The sequence below is a fragment of the Gobio gobio genome (assembly GCF_949357685.1).
Source record: "Gobio gobio genome assembly, chromosome: 12".
NCBI lineage: Eukaryota > Metazoa > Chordata > Actinopteri > Cypriniformes > Gobionidae > Gobio > Gobio gobio.
Window position 1 is genome coordinate 10,496,443 of NC_137105.1, and position 22,128 is coordinate 10,518,570.

At 36.8% G+C, this 22,128-nt stretch overlaps 1 protein-coding gene across 1 annotated transcript in view; it reads left to right on the plus strand.

Moving 5' to 3' along the window:
• The window catches only part of slc35f1 (solute carrier family 35 member F1), a 136,793-nt gene that overhangs the window by 66,707 nt on the left and 47,958 nt on the right, over nt 1-22,128 (plus strand). The window contains exon 3 of the mRNA XM_079831987.1: nt 19,399-19,526. Within this exon, the coding sequence (XP_079688113.1) occupies nt 19,399-19,526 (128 nt within the window). The remainder of the gene's footprint in view (nt 1-19,398; nt 19,527-22,128) is intronic.

Genomic DNA, 22,128 nt, shown 5'->3' on the forward strand with positions numbered 1-22,128 from the left:
GGACGGCCTCTTCCTGTCCCAACATGACTGCGCACCAGTGCACAAAGCGTCGGTCCATAAAGACATGGATGAGCGAGTTTGTTGTGGAGGAACTTGACTGGCCTGCACAGAGTCCTGACCTCAACGATAGAACACCTTTGGGATGAATGAGCGGAGACTGCCAGCCAGGCCTTCTCTTCCAACATCAGTGCCTGACCTCACAAATGAGCTTCTAGAAAAATTGTCACCTTGTGGAAAGCCTTCCCATAAGAGTTGAAGCTGTTATATCTGCAAAGGGTGGGCCAACTCCATATTAAACCCTACGGATTAAGAATGGGATGTCATTAAAGGTCACGTGCATGTAAAGGCAGACGTCCCAAAACGTCAAAGTCAAGTGTACTTCACTTATACTGTACTCAATATTTTGATCAAGATATACTTAAAAGTATTATTAAGTATTCTAATTATAATTCACCCTTCGCCGCAAGTTTGATTGACAGGATCCGACCAATCACATCGCGGAATCTGCTGTTTTGTCCGACAAAGCACTCAGGAGAGTAGATTAACACGATGGACTTGAACTTGGAAAAATGGTGTGTACTGACATCTTTCCGCGGTTGAAACAACATTTCTTTTAGTGTTCATTCATGTTTATTTCATGCTTATCAATGAACTAGAAGGAAGAGATAATCGGTTCACGAGCAGCTTTAACTGAGACGCTACAGCGATCACGACACATTAAAGAGCCACAAAACGGTATTTATTGTTTAAATTTCTTTAAAAAAATGACAATTTCAAAGTTGAGACTTTGTTTCATATCAAAAGTAACTAGCTCTGTCCTGTTTGTAGTCAGAGCGCCATGGCTTGTCGGACATCGCAACAGTAAATAAAGGGGGCGGGTCTTTGCAAACTGTCAATTGGCTTGTAGTTGTGTTTAATCTTTTGATTGAGTAGCCTATAAAATATACTTTTATAAACTCTTATAAACTAACGTTGTTTGAAAATATTGATTTATAAAGAAAACAGATATGTTCATAATTCTGAGTATCTGAATTTTTGTGAAGGCTAGTCCACTGGTAGTGTACATAGGAATTTACCGCGAATCTACTTTACTCTTTCCCCGCCATTGGGCCCTATCATACACCCGGCGAAATGGGAACATAGTATACTTAAAAAGCAGAAATAATGTATAAATAGTAAACTATAAATATGATGCTATGTTCAATTAAATAAAACTAGCTGTGCACTTAAGTTTACTACACTTATCGTACACTTAAACATATACTTTTATATACTAAAAAGTGGGCCAATTTAGTCCCACAGTATTGAAAAATCAGTATTGAAATAGTACACTTACAAGTATACTTCTAGTACATATACTTACTACACCAAGTATACTTAAAAATATACTTGAACATTACTTAAGTAGGCTAAATGAGCTTGTATATACTTCTTTTTCGTAAGGGTTGCTATTATACGGATTAACCACTGAAGTGTCACTAGTATCTGATTTCGCAGATCATTTTTCTTTTTTTTTTGATGATAAATATGTTGGTACAATGTTAAGTAGGCCTATTTGCTCTGGCTCTTGTTTTAAATGATTTTGTTCATTGTTGTGTTTGTCATTGTTGTCTATTGCGATTGCAAAAGCAGGATGTGAGGGTTGGTTGGTGTGGTATTTGTCCCGGCCCTCCTCCACTGTGATTGGACAGCTGGGTAAAAAGTGACAGTGATGAGCACTGCATGTGTTTTATCCAAAGTTGGAAATTTTTAAACTCTTGGCATACAGAACAAATGTCAAGCTATCAGCGTGGATAGACGTTCAGCGCCTCGTAACCCTCCTGGTGCTTTTAGATAAGCGGCGCTCCTATTGAAAACAAATTTTAACCAATACGCTGACGTTAGGAAAAATGCTTTGAGGGACGCATGGCCTTAGACCACCGGTCTCTGCCATTTAGAACAGGTTCTACTGCAGGTGTAGAGTTCCACTCACTCTGTGCCTTTTGGCCTTGAGCTGTGAAGAGCCACGCCCCCTCACATTCATCACTGCCATAATCTGACATTAGAGGCTTGTACAACTTGTACAGCAATTGTTACTCTCTCCACAGAGCTGCATTCAATAAGCTAATTAATCATTTTGATGTGATACCCCTGATATTGATTTTACACTGCTGCGATTTGTTTTTACTCTGGCATCTACAGACGTCTAGAGTGCTGGCATCAGGAACCTTTTGAATCGCTGATAGGGCGCAATTATTTTTGAGATGTCTCAAAGCTTGATTTCCTGGTGGATTCCAACAGCAAAATCTGTCATTTTTATCTTTTCACAGCTTGTCTCTGAGAAACATCCATTTACAAAAAATAACTGCATGGGTTTATACGCATTTTCCATCCCAACATGAATCAAGTTTTGCTAGTTATGATGCTTGATGGAAATGAATGGTAATGATTTTTTGGAGTGAGTTCACATTATTCAAACTGTTGGCATTTGCTATGTGATGCCTTTTTGTTTCATATGTTTCCTGGCATTACTTATGTAGGGCCCAATGAAATCCATTTTACTTTTCCTCAACTTGTATTATTTTTCCCACACAAATATTTTTTTTCCCATTTTAAATTTGATGTATTCCATTTTTTTTCGTTGTCTGGATTTCTTAAAATGTAATATTTTTTTAAATGTAACAATTTATTAAAAGGGTAACACATTTTTTTTAGGGTCCTATCTGTTTTATTGTTTCCCAGATACAGTTAAATTTTCCCCCAAATTCTCTTTAGTTTTTTTCCCAAAATGTATTTTTTGTAAATCTTATTTTTCTGGATTCCATTTAATGGTTTAATTACATTTTAATAACAAGAAAGCATGTGTAATAATACATTTAATTCATAAAACTTTAAAGGGGTGATGAATTAAGAAATCAACTTTCCCTTGAGCCTTTGATATATAAAAGTTCATCGTGATATAAGAATATCCTGTAAGTTTCCGAGCTGAAAACATCCTTGTTAGTCAAAGAAAAGCTTTTATAGACACCAGGCCCAGAAAACGAGAGATCTCAGAATATGTCGACCACTGATGTCATAGAATGCAGAAGCACCGACTCGTGGAGCTAAATGGGTCGTGCTACAGAGCAATAAAAATGCCGGTTCCAGCTCACGTGCGTTAGACATTGCGTGTTTGTTCGCTTCATTTCACCGCAGAATCGATTGTAAACAAGATACAGATCGAGACTGGATTTGCAGACATATTGAGATTAAAACACAATGCTGTGCCTTCTATATTGAATCTGACAGAAATGGTGCAACACACTTATGTGAGTAAAACATGTTTTTTTATATGTGTTAGTATTGCATTGTTACAGATTTGATATCTATTGATTACATACTTTAGCACGCTGTCAGGCTGGAGAAGGTGTTATTGGTTCATTCGTGATCAGACTCGGACTTGTAACGCCAGTGCTCGCAAAGGCCAACGTCCCGGTGTTTTTCAGACGGGCTACCAAAATGTTTCACCGGCCTGCCAACGGGCTATCTTAAATAGTGAAATAACATTCCTTTCTTGCACGCGCGCGTGTGTGTGTGTGTGTGTGTGTGCGGTTCGCGGTTATATTCACTTCGGGCTGGCCAAGTAATACAAAAATAACATTCCAATCAATTGCGGGTGGATGAGAGATGAATCATTGTGTTTGTTTGATAAAGGCATTTTGCGAGTCCTGTGAACGTTTCAAAACAATCCCCACATGTACTGAGGGAGCTGATGCTCAATATGCAAATCTTATCCAATCCTAGCCGTGGGCGTTTACTTCCAAGTCTTCAGTGCGGCACGCCCATCAAAACCATTCGTCTTTCAGAAAGCCTCAAAACCATGGCAGAAAATAGCCTATTACTTATTCATTATGATGTTTTTGAATGTAAAAACCACACAAATGTCATAAGTTGACCCCAGACAACAGTATAAAAAAATAAAACAGTTCATGACACCTTTAAGAATATATATACAATAGGTCACTTTGAAATGTTTTATTTTTTTTGCTTAAATGTGTTAATGATTTATGATTTAATACAAATGTATTGTCAAAAAAGGTGTTTATCAAATAAAGGCATACAACATTAACATTTAATTAATCTTTTAAAATGTTATCAAATGATCATTCTTTTTTATCCCTTGATTATTTTGGCAAACAAAGTGCTGCACAACAGAGGTTTACTGAAAAGAAAAACAGTAAACATGAAAGAAAAAGTGTGATATTACTTAAAAAAATCATATTTAAAAATATATATATTTAATTATTTTTAGTGAACTCTCAGAGCCGATTGGAAAAGTAGTGAGGCAGGCACTAAAAACACCATAAGCGTCATGCTTGCTTGAGTATTTGTATTAAATGAAACTGCACCACTCACCACTCAGACATGCATGCAGAGACTTCATGTTTAAATAGCAGTCTTTTTGTGCTTTAATATTCACAGACACTAGTCCATATCACGATTTTATTAAGTGCACAGTCCTGCTTTTGATTAATTCATCCACATTTTGTCAAACTCTGTGACATTCCACATTATAGTGAAAAATAATTTTTATGACTGAATTCGGGATTTGATCCGCACTAGGGCCCTACTCGCGCTGCCTTCAGATGCATTTCAATAGCATAAAATACCCTGTTGAAACTGTAGGTTATACAAGTGAAATGCACGTTATACTCTATAGGAGGAGAGATGGCCTCCGCTTTGAGTTTGCAGTCAGTATTTAGCATATCCATCACGGCGTCTTCATTATCTCCTGCAAAATCGAGTGCTAGGATTGCTGGGTAATGTGTGAGGTCGGTGCTTTGTCCTTTACATTGATGATTACCCCAGAAAGCTTCTTTATTGGCTTTTTAGAGGCCAGCTGTATCCACTTCTTCTCACTGACACAGATTAGAAGTGTTGAGCTGGCAGGAGTGAGGGAAGAGATTTATTGTTTGCATTGCTACAACGCCTTGACTCTATTCTGTTTCCCCCACAGACAGATAATCAATAAACTGTGTCCACACGATGATGGGGCGTGCATGCATCCTCCTCGGCCAGTGTTGAGTGTGAATAAGCCCTTCACGACCACACACAGATTTTGTTGGAGAGAGTCTGCGATGGCACAGACACTTATGCTCAGAATGGCATACCATATTATTTCCTGTAGCTAAACTCAGTTTGGTGCTGTTAATGCCAAGGTCATGGGTTTGATTCCTAGCAAACAACACACACATACAGATAAAACGTATACCTTGAATGCAATTCACAGTGGCATTTTAACACTGAATCTAAAGATACCGAACCTAAAAAGTTGTTTGTTGAAAAATCATTTGATGTTTAAATTAATAAATGTTCATACATCCGGTTAAATTTGGTCTGTTTGACACATTTGGGTGCAAGTGTCCAAATGTAAATATGCAGATGTAATCTAAGCACGGTATACAAATTGTCTGTATGACCTACATTCTACGTTTGCAGGAATGTGCAGTATACAGCAAGCATGCACATATTGTACCCCACAAAGCATCATGAGCATCCATTTACAATGTGATGGATGAATGGAAGCAATATTAATCTAACATGCACATTATATACTCTACACTGCCAACAATTTTGTGTAAAACAGTATGCTACATTGTTGTCAAACAACCTCATTACATTTTATATGCGATATCCAGCTTCATCTAAAAAAATTAAATATGGTTAGTTTGTCACTGTTCTTGTACCTTAATTATTTATAGCACCATTTAATACAACAGGTGTTGCCCGACGTGGTAAAAAAGGTAACACTTTAGTTTACGGTCCAATTCTCGCTATTAACTAGTTGCTTATTAGCATGCATATTAATAGGATATTGGCTGTTTATTAGTACTTATAAAGCACATATTAATGCCTTATTCTGCATGATCATATTTTACATCCCTTAACCCTACCCAATACCTAAACTTAAACCCTACAAAAACTACCTAACTAACTAATAATAAGCAGAAAATTAAGAGTGTATTGAGGCAAAAGTCGTAGTTAATAGTGAATATGTGTTCCCTGAAATTTTACCAAAAAAATAAAAAATAAATTCAGTTTTATGTCAAATCAAAGTTAAGGAGTTAAGAAGGTCACTGTGAATTCAAAATGGACAAATCTTGTTTTGTTTTTTTATGGAATACTGCAGGATTTATTGTAAATGATTTATGCATGCACATTTTTTTTTATTCATGTGCCCTCGTAATCTTTACTCAACGATTGCAGCAATAGCAAACTAGCCTGGTCTTACCAGACTCTCGTACATTTCATTTGTACAGAGAGTCTGGCCACTCTCCATTGACAAGCATTTACTTCCTTGAAGGCGGGAACTCTGTTGAAGTTTAAAACTATTGGATCTGCCCAGAGCCACTCTGGATCTGCCATAACCAATCGCTAATGTTTGGTCGTGACGTATGTCATGCGCCGTTCGTCTCTGTTTCTCACATGGAAATCCGTAAAAATAACCGTGCAGATTGTGCACACCACCTCGTTGATAAAACCTTGTGCATTCAGATTGTGATTTATTCACAGTGGAGGGGAGAATTTTGTAATCGGGAACGCGCTGCTCAAATAACGGCCAAATTCAAATGTTTACATGCTTTTCTTCTTTTTATTTTTTGAGCGGTGATGAAATATATTGCTCTTGTAAATACTTGCCAGCATTTAAAGAAATACAAGTCCAGAAGTGCATCCAAATTACAGCGCAACCGCACGGTGCTCTGCAGTGGTCAAAAAGGATATAAACAGTGAATTTTTGAGGTGATATATTCTTGAAAACTCAGAGATGTGGATTCGGACAGCAATTAAATGACCAGACGACCTTGGTGTTTGTCTAAAACAGTAGGTAATTCGTCCGGGGAATTTTACGCGGGTGGTGGGAGGCGGACGGCAATACAATCACTGACCAGCCCCTGTAAATGATGGCAATGCCTTCCGACCCCACGAGAAACAATTACCGTCCGAATAGGGCTTCAGCCAACTCCTTCACCCCTAACGGAGCAAGCTGGAAAGGCTTTAACTTCTGGATATGAATGGCTTACTCAACGGAATGAATGGCTTAGCTCGCATCTTTCTCCTCTGCCATTACTGAACTACAACTCAAACTAGCGCACAACATCAACGTCATCATTCTCAGCCACTCCCTCTGTTTGCTGATTGGACTGGTAAAAATTTGTTCGGAGAAAACCTAAGAATATACCTCAGTCCCAGACAGAGTACTGAAGGAAAATGAAAACTGAGCGGAAGTACATAGGAGGGCGGAGCCAGGCTAATAGCAAACCACAACGATCCAATGATTCAATCAATTCCACATGGACAAAATCAAGACCTGCCCTACATTTTTTTCTTGTTCGAGAGGCCGTTACACACAAATATACATCACAATAGGGAAGAAAAGCATTGAGAGTTCTGTTTCATGCTGACTTTAATAGCATATATCACCTAAAAATTAATAATCTGTCATCATTTGCTCACCCTCATGTCTGTCCTGTGCAACTTTTTCTTATGCAGAACACACAGGGGGAATTATTGTACAGCATGCTGTCCTGAAAGTAGTTTATATATGATTTGTGCAAGTTGTGCAGAATGTTAATTCATTTAATCTGTTCTTTGAAGTCAGTCTACAATATCTGATGTACACCTGCAAATAGGACATTTGATCCAGTTATTAGTATTTTGTTTGTAATGGGAGAACAGATACTGCGTCTCTGGAAGGGTCCTTTAGTCTCAGGAGTGATCATATTGGTTCAAAGGCTTTTAGTAATTGACAAAGTAAACGGAGCTGCACAGAGGATTTCTGCATTATTTATTGATTTAACGGCTGCTTTTATCATAAGTGCTTCATGTTCTCCTGAGTATAGATGTATTGTCTTGACTACTGCATTACATGTTGATGCCTTTACCTCTTTTCGTTGAGCTTTATACTACATCATAGGATCACCACAGATTCACACCAAGAATGATAACCAGAAAGTTAAAGGGTTAGTTCACCCCAAAATGAAAATTCTGTCATTAATTACTTACCCTCATGTCGTTCGACACCCGTAAGACCTCCGTTCATCTTCAGAACACAAATGAAGATATTTTAGTTGAAATCCAATGGCTCTGAAAGGCCTCCATTGGCACAATGCACTTTACTCTCTCAAGACCCATAAAAGGTACTAAAGACGTCGTTACAAAGTCCATCTCACTACAGTGGTTCTACAATAACTTTATAAAGTGACGAGAATAGTTTTTGTGCGCAAAAAAAACCCTAAATAACGACTTGTATAGTGATGACCGATTTCAAAACACAGCATCATGAAGCTTCGAAACGTTATGAATCAGCGAGTCGATTCAGCGGTTTGAATCGACAAAGTCACATGATTTCAGCAGTTTGGCGGTTTGACACGCGATCCGAATCATGATTCGACTTGCTGATTCATAACGCTTCTATATTTATGTATTATTCTTCTTATATTGTTATGTATTTATTCTTCTGAAAAGGCAAAGTCCCATTTCTGAGTGGGTTATTTAGCGCAATTTAATTCCATGTGATTAATTATTAATGTCCGTGTCAACACCATTTACCACCTTACACTATCAACAAGCAATATTTTAATTCATATTTTTGTAAGTTTATTTTGTACTTCACATCAATGTCTCCTTAAGTTTTTAAACATTTTGTTCATTGCTTCAAAAATAATAACTAAAATACAGAAAGCAAATTGTATATGTTTCATTGCAAACTGCTGTTTCCTTTAGACCATATAAGCAATGGTTTTTATACTGTACAAACTATATATTCTATCCCCTAACCATACCCATATTCATAAACACAACCCTCACAGAAAACTTTATTTTTATACATTTAAAATAAGGACATGCCTAAAAAGAAGTTATAAAAAAGCAATATTGTTTAACCAATTTATTCCTGCGATGTCAAAGCTGAATTTTCAGCATCATTGCTCCAGTCTTCAGTGTCACATGATCCTTCAGAAATCATTCTAATATGATGATTTGCTGCTCAAGAAACATTTCATTATTATCAATGTTAAAAACCGTAATGCTGCATAATATTTTTGTGATATCTTTTTATGTATTTGTAGGATTGTCTGGTGAATAGAAAGTTTCAAAACTTTTGAAATGTGTATATTTCTTTTTTCCCAAACATGGCTTTTTGATTGTAAATTTTGAATGTCTTTTTTTACAAATCTGAGACCTACTACAAGCCGTTCTCATTCGCATCTTTAAAGGACATATGGGCCCTGCGCTGCCAGTGTGAGGAAGAGTGGTCTGTCGAGAGATCCATCTTTAGAAATTCTGGCAACACAGTGGGATTTGTCAGCGCTCTTTGGGAACAGGATTATTATATGGTCTCTCAGAATGACCTGTCTGTAAGAGTAATTTTCTCCTCCTTGTTTGACCAGCACGCTCTCCCCAGTCAGTCCCTTTAACAAGCTCTGTGATGACATCTCTATCACAGCTGCTGCCTGTGGTCATCCTGTTAAAGTCAATATAATGGCACACTCCATTAACATTCTCACAAATGGGAGGTGCGAATAGATAATATGATTTAAAAGCGAAACGATGGAGGCCTCACAGAGAACGGTTCAGTGTTATATATCTTTATAAAGCTGAGAGGGACAGAGTGTAAGTTCACTCATATCACTCAATTTTTACTCACCCACATGTCGTCCCAAACCTCTATGAGTTTTTTTCCTGTCGAGCACAAAAGGTGATGCTTAGCATAGTGTTCAATGAGGTTAAGCCCAAATGAGATCTATTTCAGAGGGAATAATAACTTAAATGTAGATCTGCAGGCAAATGCACAACATTAAGAAAACCCTTTAGAATTATAACCTAAGGGTTTTCTTATTTTAAGAGGCATTGTCCAAACCAAGCCCTGATCAACGAGACATTTTTTAAATTCATACTTACAATGATCTGATATACTACATCTAATACAAATTTTTTATAATAATAACAACATTCTATCTGACACAAAGTGTGTGCATATCCACTGAAAGGTTTTAGATCTCATCTGCTGCTCAATTTTCAAGTACATATTTTGCTTTCAGATAAAGTGGATTTAAAGAAATACAGTATTCACCCTAAAATGAAAATAAAGTCACGAATGACTCACCCTGGTGTTGTTCTAATGCCGTGTGCCCTTCTTTCCCCTCCATGTGTTCTGGGGGTATACGATAAGAAATTGAATGTATTATTTAATGAAAATCCTGACCTTGGCCATTGGTCTGTGCACAACTACGCGACGTGCTTGTTTGTGTGACTCTGTTAGTGTGGCTACCGCAATTTTTTCGCTGCTAGAAGTCGCTTATTCAAAACAAAGGTGTAGCTTGATGATGCCTGGATTTCGCAGAGCTTTTATTATGCCGCAGACGAGCGCTTCCATGCGTATGCAGTGCTGTTTTATCATATTAGATACATTATTTGAATGTGTTGAAAGTTATGTTAGAATGCTACACTGTGCGTTTGCTTGTTGCACACTGCACTAAGCTAGATCGATATTACACTCTAAAATGTGCTGGTTTAAAAATAACCCAAGTTGGGTTGAAAAAGGACTAACCCAGCAATTGGGTTGTTTTAACCCAGCGGTTGGGTTAAGTGTTTGCTTAAAACAACCCAATTGCTGCGTTAAAACAACCCAATCACTGGGTTAAAACAACCCAATTGCTGGGTTAGTCCATTTTCAACCCAACTTGGGTTATTTTTAATCCAGCATTTTTTAGAGTGTAGGCATGGTAAAACATGGTACTCATGGTAAATCATGAAAGCAAGATTTGAAAAGATTAAAAAAACTAACTTGTTAGCTATGTAAGAATGACTGTTTTCTGTCAATGAAAGTATCCAAGCAGTTGCTCACCTAATAAAACACATAATACATTAAAGCTTCTTTGATGTTTCCATGGTTTCAACTAAATTAAAATATTAAAAACCCACGGAAATCGAGGGTAACGCGGGTCGAGGGTATGTCATTGATTGATAGGCGACGCACGGACATGGTCTGGGTCCTGGGTAAATTTTGTCCTGGTTAAATTCTGCTTATTTCTCTGGATTTAAACATTCTTGGAAACATTTTGGATAATGTAAATACACAAGTCAACAAAATATATAACACCGTTCAAATGTTTTTTTGGGATATTTTAATCCAAAAATCAAATATATTTTGCCTTTGACAACAAAGCGACACAAAATACAATCCATGTACCATGAATGTACCCGTTCAACGAATATATCCATTGTGTTTATCGTAACAAGAAGTTATCGTGTTCACATCTGTCATCTGTCATTCTGACTGTCAATGGAGTACTGGTCTGGAGTAGACATGTGCGGGTAAACGGTAATACGATATACCGCAATAATGAACATGCTCAATATTGTTATCGTGGGCACTTCAAAATACCGTGAATAATTATTTATTACGAATTATTCCGATTTTTTTAATGAATTTTAAGAATACTTTACCCATCAACCGTTTAAAATGAACAACACGTCAAAGAGGAACGCGCAATGATGTAAATAGACCAAGAGGAACTGGCAATGATGTAAATAGACCGTGCATGAGCTGAGCACATGGCGGAACAAGGCGCTGAAGTGCACATTCACTTTTTGACAGCAGAGGGCGCTGACAGAACAGCAGAAACGCAGCCGTTTCCCTGCTCATCACATAACCTAATACTTAAAGACTTAAGGCTATTCATTTTCAAACTTGAGCATTTTATATTTTAATCTGGACTAAATTACATGCCCTAGATATTGTCTGAATATGTTCTGACTGTTGTTCAATCATACACTTTACAAGGCTCCATTATTTAACATTAGTTCATTCATTAACAAACTGACAATGAAAAATACTTCTAAAGCTTGTATTAATCTTAGGTAGCTAAATGTACATTTCAGCATACCTATTGTTCTTTATAATTATTTTGCACTTTAATCTGTTTTAAATATTTGTTTACTTTATAAATTTTTGTGTATTGCTTTATTGTATTTAAATGTTTGGTTCTTTTGTTACAAGAAAGTTATTAGACCTGTTTATAGTATGACAACACTTTTTTTTTGCAACTTATTTCAATATCGTGATAATACCGTATACCGTGATAAAAGCTTCAGCAATTAATCGAAACATGAAAATTTGATACCGGCACATGCCTAGTCTGGAGTACACGGATACTTTTTGGGGATTTCTAGCCATTGTAATTTGTCATGTTTTTGTTCATTTTGATTTCTCACAACTGCTTTTTCTGAGACGGAGTGAACTGCGGCGCTAACAGTGTCACACGAGTGTGCAAGTCGTGTCGCCATGCACAATGGACAAGTGTAAATGTAAATGTAGGCCAGTAAGAGTTGTGCGTGTAAACCTGTGTAGAGGTGCACTAGCAACTGACGCTAGCAGCTTCAGTCTTTAACATCTTTGTTAGAGCGCCCTCCTCCTACATCAGAGACTCTGGTTGGAATCCCACTCGGAGTGGGTCGAATAGGAATGGTTATATTTGGTGCCGTGACCCGGATGGGAGTGAGGTTTGGGGGGGGGGTGTAGGCCTTTCGCGATAGTCAATAAATCAATCAATTGCACAATAAAAAAAAATTTGCTTGATCATTTTTTTGGCCGCGATAATTTCCAGCGTCCGTTTTTATATCAATTTTTGCAGAGCGTTACATTATATGATCACGCTCTTATACATGTAAATGCTTCTAAGCGCGACAAGACAAGAGAATGCACTGTATGTCAATGTCTTGTCTGTGTGGCTGCGTCTCATGTCAGCTAATCGAGGGACACTCTGACACACACACACACACACTCGACGCACAGACAGACTCGCGTCAGTCTCCTGCTCACATCGAGTTCTCTTTTGCTCATGAACAATCAATAACAACAACACAGAGAATTTTGAGTATTCTCATATTAGGAGTCTTAAATTAATCAAATAACGTCTTAAATGAACTTAAAGAGTTGTGAGGAAATGAGATGCGCGGGACAGCGCGTCAGATCCGCGTCATGTTCGTCAGCGGCCGTTCTTAAAGTGACAGGAGCACTGATGATGTCTGTCTTTAATGTTCATCAAAGAACAACGGGAACAGAGAAAATTTAAGCTTTAATGATGATTAATCTATATTTCATTTATTATTTATGAAGTTAAGAAAGGTGTTTGATAACTATTACATTTCTGTATATATGTCTAACAGGGAAGGCACAGGTAAATATAACATTTATTATAATGGGTTTATGTAAAGATTGTTTTAAGTTCACTTAAATTAAAAGTTTTTTTTTTAAAGCCTAATAAATGTTGAAATTGGCAGCTTTCAGTTATACTATAATGTAACGTCATTAATGTTTCATAGAGACATCAGTGATACTGGCCTTCATTCATAAAAACATGACAATAAAACACATATTGAAAATATGCTGTAAATAATTTGGATAGTAACTGAAATTAGTACATTATCAAAACATTAAAAACGTATTAATCGTGATTAATTACAGAAAAAAATGTGATTAAGTAGTTTTTTTTTTATCGATTCCCAGCACTAAAACATAATCATCCGTTGCAGTTTTCCCAGCAGTTTATTCAAGTGCATTTTTTTGTTAACAGACTGAGAGTCCATTGCCTTTTTTGTTTTGGTTGTTTTGTTCATTTATTGTGGATATTTAAAATGCTTTCCGTTTTCAGTGTTAAATAGTCTTTAGAAATAAAAGTTTCTTGATCTTTGAAAAGGTGTACCTGCATAATTATTATGCCATTATCATTATTTTAGATGAAAATGGTTCCAGAACGACAATATTATCGTTTATCGCAATAATTTCTTGGCCAATTTATCGTCCAGCAAAATTTGTTATCGTGACAGGCCTAGGGGAGTATAACGTAAGAGCTGTGTGTTTAAACCTAGGCCTACTCCTCTGATCTCAAGAGGCGTGCTAGCGACTGATGTTAGAGGCTGATGTGTGGTCTTTAGCATCCATAGCTACCTCCCACACTGGAGACCCCAGTTTAAATCCCATTCGGAGTGGGTCGAGTAGGACTAGTTACACATTGGGGTGCTTCTCAATACTCAAATGGATGCTTCCTTGTGTCCTCGCTACTATGTCCTTCAGCCCGTGACCTGAAAACCAATCGAATTGATCCTTCTTGAAGGGCAGCTCAATTCTCTAATTGCACCGCGAGGAGTGAGAAGTTATGAGCGAGGATACACAGGTGCATCCTTCCCTCGCATCCTTAGGGGGTGGAGCTAAAACGTGAAGGAAACAAGGATGCACTAATAAGAAATGAGAAGCACCCAAGGTCAGGATTTTCAATAAATAATACATTCAATTTCATATCATATACCCCCAGAACACTGGGGATATACGACACATGTCACTTGGGATCATTCTATGATACTTTTGCATCTTTTTTAAGCTGGTAGCTATTCCCTGCCATTATATAGACCATTATATATTTTTTTTAAGTGACCTTTTGTGGTCCATAAAGTAAAGAAGGGCATACAGCATTAGAACAACACCAGAGTGAATAACGTATGACTTAATTTTCATTTTAGGGTGAACTCTCCCTTTAAAGTACTTTTCTCTGGACCATCAAATCTGACCCCAGTAAAAGGCATCTGCAAATGTTATTATGATCTCCAGTTACTGTAATTTATTCGATTAATTTGTTTGATTTAACTTTGGGGAGACATGTCTTCTTACATGCAATCTGTAGGATTTGATTGTCATTTGTATTGAATTGTATCCCTTGCCTGTAACATCTCATTTCACTTTTTTTATTATGTGAAAGCCATGTCTTTTTCAGTCGTTTTATTCTTTGAAACCATTTAACACTCACACTTAAAATCTTAATTGCCAGTTGTTAATTCCATTAATGCCGTTTTGTATTAGAAACTGAAAAGGAAATAATGAATACAGATTGACATCTGGTATTGAAACATACAGTGTAATGAACACATAGTGAATTATAATGCATTTAGATCTCAGGAAATGTCACTAAATAGATTGAAAAAATAATTAACTCAGAACTTTATTCATTAACTGATTGATTGATTATTATTATTATTATTAATTATAGTAATTTTGTGTAAATCAGAATTATTTGAGGTCAACTTGCATTGTTTGAAATCTTATCTACTGACTTGGACTTTGGTTATCAGTATTACCAGTAATGTTCCAAAGCCCTGAATTTGTTTCTGCAAGTAGTTAATGGATGATTTTGTAGTTGATCTAGGATTCATGCTTAAAGGGGTCCTATTGTCATAAATTCCCGGTGTGTTTGTGGACTCTTTTTTGCTTCATCACTGGTCACACATGACGCCTATAATGCACCTTTTTACAGATGTAAAATAAGTCTCTGATGAGTTTGTCTTTTTAGTGTGTATGTGAATTTTTGGCTCAAAATACCCCAGGTATTTTTATAGCATGTTAAAATTGTCACTTTTTGAAAGTGAGCGCCGTTTTTGTGTGTCCCCCTTTAAATGCAAATGAGCTGCTGCTCCTTTCAGGAAGTGGGCGAAGCTTCAAGAGTTCGAGTTCGCAGCTCCCATTACCTCACACAGAGTAGACACGCACTGAAAATGTCTGAAACTGTTCAGCCTTTTATGTTCAAACCAGAGTCTGACAATGATGGAGAGACTCAAGAAGAAGTGACAACATGTAGAATGAGACAGGACGTTTCTGAATGGTTAGTTGATTAGTTATCGCTGATGTGGAGTTACTATCTTCAAGTCATCGATTAGCATATTCTGTCATGATAATCTATAAATCGCTTGTGTGGGAACTGTTGTAAAATGCCTTCAGGGCCAGAGAATATGCTGAAGGGAGCTACATTTTAGTTTATTTACGGTTATGTTGTCATCCTGCTTTTATGACGTGCTATTGCATTTGTGTTGTGTACTGTATTGCAATAAATGTGAAAAGACGGATGTGACAGCTTGAGCAGACTCTCAAATGTGCTCTACTACTACAACAACTCTTCCTCTTCTCAACATGGCCTTTGTTGCATGTTCCCGGGGGCAGGGTTTATGTCATTTTTAAGGTCAGTTATGTCACTAACCCGGACCAGTCCGCTGATAGACGCTCCCGTGTGTATCCCGCTTGGTGAAAAGCGTCATTGATGTATATTTACAACATGTTTTTGAAGCGCTGATCATTGTAGCCAATCATAGACATATTTGAGCCAATCAGAGGTGTTTACGATCCCGCACAACAGCGCTCGTCACATTTTTACTTGGTACCGAAGCCGGTACTTTTGACAACATTGCTTTGCAGATGTTGTTTATGCTCAAACAGCAACATTACACACTAAATAAAGTTAAAAAGTGAACTCATAATCAACCAACCCTTTAATACAATCCATTCCTTCCTTTTAATTGCACACACAATCTCAATAAAAAAAATGGATACATCCCCATGCTTAAATTGTTCAATTTTTTAACCGCTTCTCCGTTTTTGTCATAACATACTGTACTTTTAGTTTTTATAGTCACAGAATACGGTTGCAAGTGAACGGCGATATATGGTTTGCTTTATATTCCTGCTGGTCTATGAGCAGCTTGTTCAGAAATCTTTCTTTCTTGCTCTGCAGATTTTCTCTTGACTTTACCAGTTGCTCCTAACTTTCATTTCCTAATTAAATGTCAGATTTTGGAAGCTGCAAGAACAAAGCATTTGTTTTGTGTTCGATTAGATTAGAGTAATTATCTTTATTTTCTGTTTTTTTTAACTGCCTAGAGGAGGGAGCTTTGAAATGTTGAAAAGGCCTAATGAATCAATTAACTTTTAAGGTCTTACAATAAAACACTAGTGGTTGAACAGGGAGTGCTCAAACTTTGGGGAAAAATGGAAAAGAAAATGGTTTCCCTCCCCAAACTGTTAATGTCAGACTGTCCATTAAAAGTTTCTGGATAGAGAAGATTGCGCCCTGCAGAGATTGTCTTTACTTCTGTTCATTTAGAAAATCAGAACGAAGTGTCGTGGTTAATGCCTGCAAGAGAAAGTGTGTCTCCTTTCCACTCTCCTTCAGCTGAAATAATAAGCGTAATGGGGAAACTGAGTTAGATTGTCTGCAAAGCATTTTGTTCATCGTCTTGCTTTATTACCTGCAGTGCTTCTACTGTTATGATCATATAGAAAACTCTTTGCTGTGTATGTTATTTCTTCAGGTTTCTTCAGGGATTAATCTGTAGTTGCTTGGAAATTGACTAATTATATTTATTATTGAAATTTTTTTTACTTATCTTTTTTGTAATTTTTCTGTGGAAAGTGGTATTTTATTGTTATGTTAATATGTTATTATTATGATACATTATGAATGACACACTATGGTTTAAAAGTTTATGATCTTTCCTTTCCTTGCTTTTTGAAAGAAGTCTCTTAAATGCAGTTGCATTTATTTAATCAAAATACAATAACACTATGAAAAATAAACATTTTAAATAAATGTTTTGTATTTTAATATATTTTAAGATATCATTTATTCTTTTGATGGCAAATCGGATTCTTTTTTATTATGAATTTTTAAAGCTGTACATAAGACAAAGCATAGTTAGACGATACCATCAATACAAAACACATAAAACAGAAATTATGTGAAGTGCGTGTGTAAAATTGTGTTGGGTATGTGTATATCTCTATAATAAGTTTCCTAATATATATGTAGAACAATGCTCATTATATTTACAATATAGGCTATAGTAATTGTGATGATCAGAGTTCTAATAGGAAAAAAGAGAGAAAGAAAGAAAGAGAGGGAAAAAAGGGAAGAGAAGATGAAGGGAAAAAAATAAAAATAAAAAAGAGGATAAATAAATAGGTACATAAATTGCAAAAGAACAAAAATATATTATTTTAAAAAAATATTCTGATTCTTCAGTCACATGATCCTTCAGAAATCATTCTATGCTGATTTGCTGCTCAAGAGAAATGTCTTATCAATGTTGAAAACAGTTGTTGCTTAATATTTTTGAGGAAACTTTGCTTTTTTAAGGATTATTTGATAAATATAAAGTTCAAAAGAACAATTTGTTTGATATAGAAATATTTTGTAACATTATTTATGTCTTTACTGTCACTTTTGATCAATTTCATGCATCCTTGCTGAATAAAAGTATTAATTTCCTCCAAAAAATTTTTTGTTTATTCTTTTTGGGGTCATGTTTGATTTATTATATGGTACCACACCATCTACTCCATGTATCCCTAATCCATCCCTAAAATCTGGGTCAAGGATTTATAGGAACGATATTCCAGGGGTCCGTTCTTCGTACCTCGCTTAATACATCTGAGATGATTTGACAGATCCCAGATCGTTTCATTGTGATAACTGATGTCTGGCTAATTTGGTTCTTCAAACGAATTTGCGGATTGGATTTAAATATCTGGATTAAATGATCTAAGATCACTGCGCTTTCTTGTTTTCCCTGAAGAGGGCAGATGCATCGATACTCGAAACCATGATCAGCAATGCAGCGATTGGCTGGTGTCAAGACAGCAACGCAATGACATCATATAATTAAAAAAGCCACCTGGCAAAAAACGTGGCAAATTACACACAAAAAAAAACACGAATATCTGGACCTTTATAAGTAAACAGCTAAACGACCAAACCAACATAAAAGTTATTGATCAATAATACATTTTTTTTTTTTAACATGATTACCAATTATTTATATTCACGATTTTATACAGTACTTGTACACCCTTTAAATTTTTATTTCAATGTTGTAATTCAATTTTTAATTCAATTTGAAGCACATTTGTAACGTGACAGTATTAAAGTTTCTTAAGGGTCATGATCAAATTCTCTGCATCTCCAAGTGGCTGTGTCTATAGTATTATACACAACATTATAATATTATATACATTCTCATATACATATACAATTTAACATTTGTATATTATTATTATTTAAAATTATTATTATTGCCCCTGATTCAGTAATAAACTCTTGTAATAAAGTAGCAGTGGCTGGGACAGATTTTAAGTATCACCTCAAGATGCAATCTAATCCTGTTTACATGAAATAAGCCTGCTCGCGAGCAGGTTTTAAGGTTACGAACCTGTTGCTATGACAGCAAGTCCAGGATGAGCGTCGAAGAACCAATTAATCCAAGATCATGCCAAATCGTCAACAATCAAATCCAGCTAACGGAGTTAGCGAGGTATGAAGAACGGGCCCCAGGTCTATCAGCAAAACGTTATCCAGGATTATGTTCTGCCCATTGATCTTATCATATTAATATCTGCCTTCAACCTACTTGACTTCAAACCAATTCAACCAATTGATCGTTTTCCCAAAGAGTTTGTACATAGTTTGTACATAAGTGCATATTGATTGTGTAAAATACCACAGCAAACTGTCTGTACACATAATAAGCGAATTCACTGTGTACCTTCATGTTTTCCCACAGGAGAGGAGAATCTACTGGCGATACTGAAAAGAAGATGGTGGAAGTATATGATTCTGGGATTGATTGATATAGAAGCCAATTACCTGGTCATTAAAGCCTACCAGTACACCACACTGACCAGCGTTCAGGTAAGTAATACCCCAGCGAATATGTTTATGAATGTGTGTTTGTGCATTGCGAGGGAAAGAAAAGAAAGATTGTGAAACAGCCAATGTCTTAAGAAGCGAAAACGCAGTAGCTTTAGGCCTTTGTTATGTCTGTCCGAATGGCTGTTTGCCTCACATTGCGCTTGTCATTTAATCTTCATTAAAGCGCTGTTAGTGCTGAAAGAGCCTTATTCACGTCACTGCTAATGGTGTTTGATTAGTGGCCAGAGGAGGTCTCAATGATTATTAGAGATTCCAGCAGAGAAAAGGATAGATTTTTTTTCACTTCTCACTCTTCTATTGCCATCACCAATGGTCATTACGAGCTCTCTTATGGATGCAAAGACTGTCATCAACTGTTTGTTAGAGAATGCGCTGGCATCCAGGCATATATTAGCCTAGTCTACCCTACCATTAGACACTTAAAGGGACATTCAGACAGGCTTTTATAAGGTGTGAAGGCGTAGATGAGAGGATCAGCTCTGATCAATAAGGATTTTATATTGTGCACAAAAGAGTACACATCTTAAAACAAGACTGTGTGTTGTTGTTATTGATTTTTTTGTGATAAGATCCCATAGCATTATGATAGCATGTGACAACAGGTGAATACAGATGCTGTTCGACTTTTATAAGTCCCAAAACACACACACACAAACAAACACCGGATCATTCCCTCTCAAAATGTTATTGGTATTGATTGCAGCTTTTTTCTTTTATAGTGCAGTCTTTGATCATTAACTTTCATGGTTATTAAGGACTTATTCAAGTGGTTAAATTTGGGTAGTTCAATTGAATTGCACCTTTCACAGATAATTTGTTTTCAGAATATTATCTTCGTCACTCTAATGAAACAAGTCAAATGTTATTTAACCAAATGCAAGAATGTCAATTAATTGATTTGCATTTGTTTTCGTAATCATTCTTTAGTTGTTCAATGGAAAACAAAAGGAAATATTATGTAAATGTCAAAACTGCTCTATACAATGAAACCGCAAGGTCACTGGCTGTCAAGTTTTAGGTGCTGCTTAGATTAGTAATACTCAGAGGCGTTGCAATAGGGCAGGCACTTGCCTGGGGCCCCGCATTTTGAGGAGCCCCCCGAGGGTAGCCTGACAAGCCAGACCCACATCAAGATGTTGGGTCTGGGACCTCACCATTGGCAGGGCTCAATCCGATGGGCGGGATAAACGGTAGTCTTTCAAATTCCCTCTGCACGCAATAGGATAGAGCTACAACCAACCAGAGCAACGAAGAAGGTGAAGCGGAGCTAGTTGATAGATTAAACTATCGCCGTATCCGGTCGGCAAAACTCATAACACATCTTCCTTTCTTAAGAATTACCTCAGTCATTCCTCAGTTAGCTCCAAGTCTTCCAGAGTCGCGGCCAAAGCCGATTCGAAAGGCCGCTGTTCGCCAGCTTCTTTGTTTACAATGGAACCGCGGCAACTCTGCCGTCATTATGTTAAGCCCGCCCACCGACTCTATACAATGACCAGAGTTTGGTTTTTCCAGCTCGCAAGCCAACGGAGAGTTGCTAGACTACCCTGGCTGCAAATTAGATTTGCTGCCGCTAGGGTGCGTCTAGATTTCTAGGCTACCCCGAGGGCTGATCATTTAAACAATCAGAAACGGTAATATAAACATGCAGTGACATCTCTGCATCCCCCTTAGTGGGCCCCCCCCCCTCTCTCGTTGCACTGGTAATGCTTTCGCCACTTCGCCTCGACCGCCTTCTTCAAACTGTAGAAAATGCATCATTTGAATTAAGCATGAAAAGAACGTATCCGTCTGGCTCACTCTAATGTTAACCTAGATAAATATGCGCTATTATTAGGCACATATCCAAGAGTTTTTGTGGAGTGTGGAAGCTGAAGTATAGCACGCTTACATGACATGAAGGCGCCGGCGCGATCACTGGTATTTTTTTTCCTGATAGCAAAAACAACTTAGAATACTCCATAATTTATAGTCACACAGATAAGAGTAATACATCATTTATTTGTGTTTTTGTAAACTCACAATAACATCAAATAGTTGTGCTTTTGTAAAATAAAGAAAACAAACAGGATGCATGCTTTCTTTCGTCCTATAGTCTGTAGCGCATCTCATAAATGAACCAAAACGAATCGTATCAGGCTACTTGCCTCATATATGATCAATATATCAAGCCTATAGAAAGCTTGAAGTGTCTACTTTTAAACAAAGAAATTAAAATCGAAAACAAATATTCTCTGGTTATGTAATCCATATGAAAAGTGCATTTCTCTCTAAAGGCACGTCCACTATGCGTCGTCAACTTCATCTTTGCAGCCGACACTGACTCAGAAAATACTAGTTTAATAATAAACAACTAAAATGTCTCATTATTTTTTCAACACATTTATAATCATTTTGCCAGTGTTTTTCACAAGCTTTATGCGTGCACGCCGCTTCCATGCACTCAGTAGCCTATATATTTAAGCAGCCTAATTAAATTAGCCTAATATAAATGTGTGATTACTCTACTAATTGCTTAAATGAATGATTAGTCCACTAGAAAAATCTTATTCTCAATAATACTCAATAATATTTACTTAGTTGA